The sequence below is a fragment of the Simochromis diagramma genome, unplaced genomic scaffold, assembly GCF_900408965.1.
Source record: "Simochromis diagramma unplaced genomic scaffold, fSimDia1.1 OVJJ01000190.1, whole genome shotgun sequence".
Taxonomy (NCBI): Eukaryota; Metazoa; Chordata; class Actinopteri; order Cichliformes; family Cichlidae; genus Simochromis; species Simochromis diagramma.
The window spans coordinates 2,747-13,143 of NW_024387365.1; the positions used below are offsets into that span (position 1 = coordinate 2,747).

The 10,397-nt window shown below is 43.8% G+C and overlaps 1 protein-coding gene and 1 long non-coding RNA gene across 3 annotated transcripts; both read left to right on the forward strand.

The window, feature by feature from the left end:
* Positions 1 to 1,523: 1,523 nt before the first annotated feature.
* On the forward strand, positions 1,524 to 2,973 carry LOC120718808. The gene is made up of 2 exons (XR_005692561.1): positions 1,524 to 1,631; positions 2,232 to 2,973. It is a non-coding gene; the product is annotated as an uncharacterized LOC120718808 (long non-coding RNA).
* Positions 2,974 to 3,921: 948 nt separating this feature from the next.
* LOC120718807 (C-type mannose receptor 2-like) lies at positions 3,922 to 9,416 on the forward strand. Of its 2 annotated transcripts, XM_040007517.1 has the most exons (6): positions 3,922 to 4,848; positions 5,124 to 5,177; positions 7,383 to 7,739; positions 7,825 to 8,151; positions 8,222 to 8,319; positions 8,710 to 9,416. In XM_040007517.1, exons 2-6 carry the CDS (start codon positions 5,141 to 5,143, stop codon positions 8,848 to 8,850), a joined length of 960 nt encoding a protein of 319 aa, XP_039863451.1. In that variant the 5' UTR covers positions 3,922 to 4,848; positions 5,124 to 5,140; the 3' UTR covers positions 8,851 to 9,416. The 2 variants fall into 2 exon arrangements, with proteins under 2 accessions (XP_039863451.1, XP_039863450.1); XM_040007516.1 differs by having other exon boundaries at positions 3,922 to 5,177.
* Positions 9,417 to 10,397: the final 981 nt, after the last annotated feature.

Here is a 10,397-nt window from a genome sequence, read left to right on the forward strand (position 1 = left end):
GGTTCGGGGACTTGATACAGTCGATCCGTCATAAGTAGATCAAACATTTTTGCCGTTAACTCCACAGTGAAAATCTCTGGTTGCCTCCACCAAGTTCTAAAGTTTTCCACTGTTTTTTGGATGCTGAAGAATTTTTCTTTCTTTGTTAATTTCTCATACAACTGAATGACGTCTGATCTAATCGCGTCGAAGTCGACGGAGAGGAGCGTATGTAACGGAGCAGTGTGTTTCGGCTGGAAACCGTACTTTTATCAGAGGGCACCGTGTCCCTTTGGGGTCCTTTGCAAATGTTTTTCAGACAAACAAGAAATTTTCTGTTTGCCTTTATTACTTTTCTCAGGTCTTTTTTCGTTGTTTCAAATTGTTTTCTGGCAAACATGGAAAAGCGCTGTTTGCGTGCTTTGAGCCGGGAGTGAGAGGTGGATTGCAACCATCTGGAGAAGAAGTCTCTCAGCTTGTTGGTAATTAATCCTGCATTAAGGCAGGACTCCTCTCACAGGGCTCTTCGCTGCTTACATCCATGTCGCCAATGATCTCATTTACGATGTCAGCTGCAACCACTTCTAACTGGGGTTGCAGCCCGGAAACTTTGGCTTCCTGCGGCTCGTTTGTTTCGTCCTTTTCTGTTAGAGTTTCTTCCTCATCTTTATCTGTCATCTCTCCATCTGAGCTCCTTGATGACAGAATCACAGAAATCTCTGCGATTGCTGATTGCACGGACATCTTTGAATCCGTACTTTCTGTACCGGAATCAGAGCCGCTCGACAGCTCACGCGCGTGCCTTTTGAGGCACGAGGCAGCGTGGCAAACCATGCGGTGCAGCTTTTTAATATTACTACATTTGCCGCTGACATAAACGGCGGGGTCTTGCGGGAGATCGGGGCTTTCTCTAACGAGTTTGACCGTTGAGCTGACCTTTTCGGAGATCTCTTCCTCAACCATCCGTGTCAGCTCGTCGGTGCTCTCAGGTCGCTGTTCCGGACGTTAAGAGCGCCGGCGATGGCGGCTGAGATGGAGTCTCCGAGGGACGGCTTATTTTCCCCGCACCTAAAGGCTCCGGATCTTCCTTCATCATGCGATCCTGAATAACAGGAAGGGCATTTTGAGGATTCTGCTAGAGGCGGTCTGAATGATTTCACAAATCATATCAGCGAGCACCGCTCGGACGCCTGAGTCGCATGTGCCACTTTCTATCATGCTCCACTCAGCTCCAGAGAGCCTTTGGAAGCACCTGTTGAAAGGTGGCATAATCTGGTCTGGTGTGACCACGACTGTATTTTCGTTTTCGCTGCGTGTTGACATGGTTGTATCGCACATTAGATTTTCTGGGTTTGAGAGAACAGCTGGATAATTCCTTGTTGGGAGAACGCCGACTGTTGAACATTTGCAAACAGATGAGCAAGTGATGTTTCTGTGTGAGCGCTCCTATTTAAAGCTTCCCCCTGCCTGTGACGTGGCTGTGACGATCGAAGCAGAAGCTGATTCCTTTGATCTGCCAGTGACGCCACACAGAACGCACGAGCGCACGGATAGAAGCCGCGCCCTCACCATATCCCAGGATACACTGCGAGTCAGCGGTTGAAGAAAAATGGCGGACGGCCGAAGTGACGCGCAGAAATACCGTCTTCAAAGTAAGCGCTGGGCTTTTGTCCCACTGCAAATATACCGCGGAACAAATGTTAGCATAATGAGAAGTCTTAAAGTCGCATTTAGCGACCCTTCGGCTAAGTTACGTGACGTTAGTGAGGTCGCGTTTAACGCGCCTCTTTCTCCGTTAGTTCGTTCAGGTTTCTGCCGAAGCTCCGTCTGGTTGTCGCTGTGAAGCCAAACGTACTTAAACGGTTCAGGAAACACCGAGCAGACGGTTGAGCAAATATGTGGCCCCGCGAACTGCGGTGAGGACGCAGACTCAAGCATGCTGTGCTGCAGTTTGTCCTTAAAGAGCTCTCATCCTGTTTAAAGCGCTAACAATGAGACAGACAGTAGATGGAGAAGTCCTCCTGCTGTTTCCTGCTGTTGTTGTCAGGCTTATATCAAACAACCCGAGTCTGTCACCTTTGTTATAAAGACCAACACTCTGCAGGATCCTGTTTCTCTCTGATTCAAACACATAAAGTGTGTCTGTGTGACGATAAGAGAAAAACGGTGTTTTCATCCTGCAAGTTCACACAGATTTGATAAACTTCTGCTGCTTTTGTTGCTGACTGCTGTGGTTGATTTCCTTCTGCAAGTGTCCAGAGTCAGAAGAGCCTGAGAAGGTGAGAGGAGACGGAGGCTCTCCACCCCTGATGAGACACCAGGACAGATCCAGGACAGTGTGTGAGGAGGAGGAGGAGGAAGAGGAGCCAGCAGCAGCTGAGAGATGCAGAGGAGAGCAGACAGCTCTCTGTAGTTGAGGGACTGCTAAAAACACTGAAAACACTTTTATATTTGCTTCCTGTATCTGCAGAAGCATCTCCAACACAACCTGTAACAGCTGCATACAGGAACCACTCACTGCTGTTCGTCCTGCAGGATCTGACAGGGAACCAAGGAAAAATAAGGGAACCACAGACAACTTTGATAATGCTTTGATTTATCCAGAATATATGTAGTTCAAATATTGTTTTCATCAGTGGGATTGTGCTGGTTTCAGTGGGGAAAGTGTGCAGCTCATTTAGACACAAAGTTGTCCCTTCATAAAGTGTGTCAGTATTTTCTAAAGATGTTTCTGTATCATCTCTCTGCTGTTAGAGCCTCCAAACATCAGCCTGCTTATGCTCTCACATCTGCAACATCTGAAGTAAATTATGCTGCACAGTTTTGTCATCAATAAGAGAAGATTTACTGCATCAGTTTGTCTTCATTTCATCTGAAACACACACGGATCAAATCTCTGACTTTATTTTTGGGATATTGCCCTTAAATGTAACTAAAGCTTTCACACAGGGCTCATAAATGATATGAAATAGAAATAAATACCTTGAATTTTGACTGAAATGTCATATTTGATTCCACCACTGAGCTTTCTTTGTGCAGAATCAGAATGGGTTTTATTTCCAAATGTTGAGCAGCTTTACAACATTAGCAAATTGCTGCTTAGTGCAAAACACACTGTCAGACAACGCTGAAAGAAAGCAAAAATGAAAAGTGCTCAGTAGATGTATACATGATAGCAGGTGGTGCTCAGTGCAAGCATGGAGTGATGCAGTGAACAGTGTAGGCTCACTGTGTTCTGTATCTAGTAAATATCAATGATGTCACTCCTGATACGTTTGTACCATCAAACTGAAATGAGACTAGTGTCAGCAGCTACACTAGCAAACTGTTTTACTAAGCTTAGCATCATTGTTGTCTAAGGCGACTCAGCGCATGGCTGTAATGTTTCTCTCACGCAGCTGAAACGACAGTTTTCACATAGAAAACAGTTTAACTCAGAACTGGGTGCTTTTGTGTTGAATCGTTTTCATGATGTCTGTTTGTCGGCTGCGCTCGCACAGGATGGAAATACAGGTTTAAAAAGACCTCGAGTCCTTTTTCATGTACTCGTGGTGGCTGCAAGTACTCAAACCTTCAAAACACAAAACTAGAATGTTGCCAACTGGTTGTTAAAGAGAATAATCCAAAGCAGACTTCAGGTTTACCCTCATTTCTGATCTTCTCTTGATCTTACACATCATCAGATATGAGACCGAGTGCTCTGTCATGTGGATAGTCAAGTTTTCTGAGTCCTAACAAGAAGGAAATCTAAAGGTTTCCATCGAATGAAACTAAAGACTGAAAATAAATAGAGGAGCGCTCTCTCCTTCCTCGGCACCGCCGGCGTCGAGCAGAACAGACCCACGCTGACTCCCGGCAAAGGTGGACTTCTCCGTCACCACGGGCAACGAGCTGGCATCCGGCTGCCGTGGCAACACCGTTCACCGTGTGATCACTGCAACAGGTATGTCTTGTATCAACATGACCATCTGCAGCACATCCAATAATGATATTTAACCAAGTTTATCTTTTGCATTTCTTGGTATTTCTTTGTGAAGCACTTCGTGATCTTCGCATCGTGAGGCGCTACACAAACCACATTTTATTTTCTTTCAGTGAAATTTAGTGGTGACTTTAAAATCAGTGCATTTTATTTGTCTGTGACTGAGCCTCCATCTTTGGGAGTGGTGCTGTGTGAGACTCTCAAAGCACGTTTTGCACTTTTAGAGGAGATGCACTAAAACTGTAACATCATTAAAAAGACGCTGAAGCCAAACAAACAAAGAACAAAATAAAAACTGTTTGTTGTCTATGATTGGAACTGACATGTGAAATGTGTCGGGTTGTGTCGTCATCATCACAACATTATTCAAATAAGACTGAAGTGGTCGGCAGAGAATCAGCGCTGTATCCATGCAAACACATGCACAGCAAGCAAACCTCGGCCTTGGATTAAAATGAAGACGCAAACATTTCCAAGTGCGTCCATCTTTGCTGATGATGCAGCAGACACGCTGACCTCCAGTCAGGAGGAGGAGCATGTTCTTCCTCTCACAGACACTGAAGCCTGAAACCGAACGGCCCGTTTACTGCGTTTAACCTCAGTCCTAGTTTCATGGTTCGACGCCTGTGACCTCGTTTAGCTCCAGTTCACAGCCCGTTCTGCCAGACGTCAGTCTGTTTGCATCTGTACTAACTTTGAATAAGTCATCTTCAGTTAAACGACTCTGAGCATCTTTAATCAAATGCACTTTAATGACCACTGGGCTGCTTTCTAAAACCACTTTTACAAAGTCTCTGATGGACGTGGGAGGAGGAGCGAGGATGACATTTATATCAGATGAAGAGTTCTGACTGTGTCACAGCTGCACAGACGTCTCATCGTGTCGGGTATGTTCTGCATATGTTTGGTTTATTTGATAATCTCACACATTCATTGTCTGGTATTCTAATAAACAAAATGATGATAATTGAAGGAAGACAACATTTTTAAAGTTGAACGTTTCAAATGTTGAATATGTTTGATAGTTTTGTTTGAATGATTAGATTAGATAGAAATGGAGTGAATGACAGAGACAGCTGCCTCTTTGTTGATGCTGCTTTAAGTGTTATGATTAATAATGAACGAGCAGCTGCAGATGAGATTCATGAGGACGTCTTCACAGTTTTTCAGCTCTCAGTCATGAAGAGGTGTGGACTGATCCTGCTGCTGCTCTCAGGTCTGTGAACTCATCTCAGTCGCCTCATTTACAGTTTGAATAAAACGTTTGATATCAGAAAGTCAAAGAAAGCACAAAGTGAACTGCTCCATAGGGATTATTTTAAAGGTGTCTGTAAACGAGCTTCAAGCAGTCACAGGAACACTCGTACAATCTCCAAAGACCTTTGTCATGTCAACTGAACTTCTAAAGGTTTCTTTGGGTCCAGTTAGAAGTTTGATTGACAGTTTAATAGTCGGCAGTTTGTAACAGTTTGTATAAAGTGAAGTAAAAGAGTAAAGAAAGAAAGGAGGGAAGAGTCAGTGCATGAACGTGGCTGTTTGTGTGCACTGCTGAGAAAAACACGTCTTGATTTTATTTTCTGTGTAGAAATCTGACTGAAAGCCTGAAACGCTGCAAACCCGTCAGCCCGCTGAAAAAGATCCTGACTGCTTTTAGCACGTCCGTGTGCACGTTAGAGCAGGGCGATATGGCCAAAAATATTTATCACGATATAAATTTGAAATTTTGCGATAACGATATAACTGACAATATAATTGATGTGAGACAAAATACAACTCCACAACTTTGCTAGCGCACAAAAACCCATCCATTTATTTTCACTTAAACAAGCAGCTGTTTTATGTGCATTAAAGCTATATAAACATTTAACAATGCAAATGCAAATTCTTTGCTGAAAGTTTAACCAAAAGGCATTTCCAGTAGAAATGGGCTGACATATCCTGAGCATAACCAAGTATAACATCCACCAAAGTTAAAAAGAGGAGCTTTGCAACATTAAACTGCAGTGAGCCAAATAAAAAAGTCAAATATGTATTTTTCGGACCATAAGGTGCACGGGATTATAAGACACATTAAGGGAAACAAAGCAGTCAGATAAATCAAACTTTATTCAACTCATTCTTCTTGCTTCCTCCACTTCTGTACCATCGATTCATTAATGCTGTTTTCTATCACAGCTGCTCTATTCCCATGTTGTTGCAGTACATTAATGACTAACCTCGTATTGTGGATGGATAATCTCAGTTGTTCTCCTGATGAGTTTGGTCCGTTTATAGCATCCTGCCATGCGACTGTATTTGTCTCTAACCATCAGGAACCTTCACGTTAACTTTTATCGAGTGGAAAAGTGTTAGTGTTCATCCTCCAGCTTCAGTGTTTATGCTATGCTAACATAGCTGTGTTGCTAGCGATCACGTAGCACATCATTATATACCAGCTAGCCCAACTTCAGTAACTTTACAAACATCACAGCTGTTTAGTTTCCTGTCTTCATTTATGTTGGAAGTGATAGCAGAGCAGTATGTTTGAATTTTTTTCAGAAATCTCTCAGTCAGAACAAGCGAAACTAGCGAGCTAACTTCCGCTAGCTTCCTGCTAACTTCTAACTCTGTTAAATGTAATAAATTCTGTTTTCATGGATGCTTGGATGTTAAACTTCATAGTTACACCTGGTAAATCAGCAATGCTGATCGTTTTATTAAAGATGAAAGATTTAGACAGTTTTTAACTCTCAGTGACGCTGCAGTGTTTGTTTGATTTTGGGACCTGAACGATCTGACGGACAAACACCAAACCAGTTCCACGTCACTGAAGTTGCACCATTTTTACAAACCTATTCTGGTTCATCCGTTTCACTCAACGATCCACTTTCCCCTTCTCATTCTCCGTTGCCATGTGCGTATGAAAACAAAGGCACTGCACATGCGCGTTTTACCCATATTCTGTTACGATATTTCATTTTCTTATCGTTGCCTAACATTGTACCGGTATTACCGTGAACGGTATAATATGGCCCAGCCCTAGTGCACGTGTTGTTCAGCTTTGAGCCTCGACCACTAACACGTCGTTTTCCTTCATTGTGCACACTGAAGAGGAAAAATCGTCCAAATACATGTGCAATAAGGCCAGAGTGAAAAACAAACTTAGCACTGTTAAAGCAGCTTTTTAAGCTGATGTGAGAGTTTCGCCCTGGAGCAGGAAACCAGTGTGTAGGTGTCCACAGGCACCGTAAAACAGCTTTTAACCAGTACACGAGTTACACATCCTTTGAAGGACACATATATTAACATATATTCACGTCTTTAAAGATGTCAACAAAAAGTTTGCGTTGTGGTATTATGTAAAGAATTTATTCTCCTGATGACTAAAATAGTCGAGCTGAGGTGAGTCTGTGACCGCGCTGACTGACTCGTGTCCTCTCAGGTTACGTGATGGTCTGCCATCTTCAGTCTGATCAGTTAGTCAGACAGCTCCACCTGGTTGACCTGCAGAAGTCCTGGAACGATGCTCAGCAATACTGCAGAGATGAGTACATTGACCTCGCCATCGTTAACAGCTCAGCTCTCATCCAGGAAGCTCAGAAAAGGGCGGGGAGCACCGAGGCGTGGATTGGACTCTCCAGGAGCTGGGAATGGTCTCAAACTGGTCCAGTTCAGTCATCCTGGTTTAACATGTGGTCACCGGGACAGCCAGGGACTGATGAGTGTGTGATAATAACTGGATCTGGATCATGGTCCACAAAACCGTGCTCAGCTACTTATTACTTTGTCTGCTATGACGGTGAGTGTTTCAGACTTTGGTACCAGGGTTTGACAAACTGAACATTTTAGCTGCAGGTTTGAATCCGTCTGATCTTTTGTTTCAGCTGCGACTAACAAACACATCCTGGTGAAGAACTCAATGACCTGGTCTGATGCTCAGTCTCACTGCAGACAGACGTACACAGACCTGAGCACCATCACCAACACGCAGGACAACACCCAGGTCGCTTCTATGATGCCATCTTATTATGAAGCCTGGATTGGACTGTACAGAAAATACTGGACGTGGTCAAACTCGAGCACAGCCTCCAACCTGCCGTGGGGGCCCGGGCAGCCTGATAACAGCGTAAACTGTGCCACAATAGTCGGATCAACAGGCTCCTTCAACAGTCATAACTGTAGTGACCAACGCCCCTTCCTCTGCTCCAGAGGTGAGTCTGTCCTCTGTGTTTCTGCACAGTCTGGTCCTCCTGGGCTCATCGGGCTTTTCTTTCTCTGCAGATGTCAAACCTTCAGCCTCGAGGTCAGTGAAGGTTCAGCTGAGGGCGGGATCTGCAGACCTGAACGACCCCACAGTGCAAGAATCCATCCTGCAGCAGGTCAGAGGTCACACGGGCCCCGATACAAGGAACAGACCGCTATAACTACTGTGAAATGATAGAGAGCAGTGAGTCTGTGCAGGTTCAGGGACACGTGACAGCACACAGCTGCAGAGATACGGGGCTCGTTTAATGCAATCCCATCCATTTGTATTATTTAACCTTTTTTAACTGGTAACTTGAAGAAGTCATTTAATTTCAGATTACTGTGAGGAGACGACGTGAACCAATGACAGGCAATGAGGCCTAATTCCAGACTTCAGTTTCATCCCCAGCCAGTTCATTTAGTTCATTTCCCCAGAAACAGCACGAACAACGTTTTCTGCTCACTACAGAAACAACGGCTGATTAATGAGGAGCTTCTGTTAATGTGTGAAAACTGTGTTTCAGGTGAGGGAGAAGCTGGTGGAGCAAGGGATCAGAGAGGAGGTGAAGCTGAGGTGGAGGACGCAGCCTGATGGGAAGGTTTTCCACAGAGAGGAGGAGACAGCCGCTTACTGTGAGAAGGAAGACTGTGGCGGTTTAGTCTGAACGTTATTGGCTGATGTTCCTCAGATGATCTGCTGTGTAATTCAACTTATTTCCATCTCTGTACTCTGACTGCTGGACTGTAACAGCGTAGCTTTGCATGACTGACAGTTGGAAATCATCCTTCTTTATCCTAAGCTCAGATCACAGAGTGTCTGACGAGCTGTTTTATGCCTCTTTGTTTCTTCTGATTGGTGAAGCTAAAGTTTGCAGGTGAGCAGGTGGGCGGACCTTCTGTGTCTCAGATATAAATGTTCATGATATCCTGTCTCTACATATGAAAGTTCAAGAGGAGAAAAAGGTGAAACTGAGTGTTCAGAGCAGCCTGATGTCTGAGCTTTTTGACTTCATACTTTATAGTTCAAATGAGCACCCAGCAATATAACAGTAGATATGCCGTATATGTCAGTGAATCGGGCATTCATGCTCTCTATTATCATATTAAATATACATTTTTCTGTCTCAGAAATGTCTCTGCTGCTGTTTGATTCTGTAAACTACAGTCATGGCTCTGCATCCATCTTCATTGTAAACTCTATTCAATAAAGTCTATTGATATTTTATTGTCCTGTCAGAACTTTCAGTTGCTTCATTTTTATGCTCTTATTTTGAATTTGATGCCAGTAACACACATCATAAAGGCTGAGACAACATGAAGTTTAATGCTAAACAATAAGACGTCTCACATACAGTGAAGCTGATTGGCAGGACAGCAGTCACATGACTGGCTATGAAATCCCAGACAGACAATCCAACAGTTTGTGAAACATCTGAATGTAAAATGCTGAAAACTTCTGCTGCTCATCTGTTCACAGAAAAATCTGTGAAAGCGACGAGACGGCTGTGTGACGGTGATTTTCAAAATAAATTCAGATCAAATATTTTCTGTTTTAAAACACAAAGTGTTTCACAGTCTGATAAAACTCCACATTAAGACCAGAGTACCTGTCCACACAGCGGTGCATTCACTGCTGCACACACACACACACACGCACACACACACACACACACACACACACACACACACACACACACACACGCACGCACACACGCACGCACACACACACACACACACACACACACGCACACACGCACGCACGCACGCACACACACACACACACACACACACACACACACACACACACACACACAGACATTAGAGGAACAAAAGCCAAAAACAACAGGAAACAGATTAAAGCTCATCTATAAAATGAGTTGTCAGCAGTCGCTGCCCTGACATGGACATGGCTGATGTGTTTACAGATGCATGTCTTTACTTTTCCTTTTCATAATGATCATGTGTTTTGAATAATTGTTTGTTATTTTCTCTTTTACCGTGGGAGGGGCTTTCATGAGAATGAGATAAAGTAAATGATGGGCTGAGGAAAGCTGTTCCAAAGTTGGGAGCTGTGACTCTGGGTCGGTTTAGTCTGCCCACCAGGAAGTGACTGATCAGCTGATTTTTAATGGCTGATGTTCACAGGTTGATTTGACTCTTTTTTTTATCTTTAGAAAAATGCTCGTTTTGTTGGACAATAACATTTTTGTTA

Bases quoted from the DNA above. Each gene is read 5' to 3' on its own strand.
- LOC120718807 (XM_040007516.1), top strand. From the start codon at position 4,997: ATGATTAGATTAGATAGAAATGGAGTGAATGACAGAGACAGCTGCCTC. The intron at 7,740-7,824 runs GTGAGTGTTTCA...CTTTTGTTTCAG, and splicing joins TTACTTTGTCTGCTATGACG to CTGCGACTAACAAACACATC. The intron at 8,152-8,221 runs GTGAGTCTGTCC...CTTTCTCTGCAG, and splicing joins CCCCTTCCTCTGCTCCAGAG to ATGTCAAACCTTCAGCCTCG.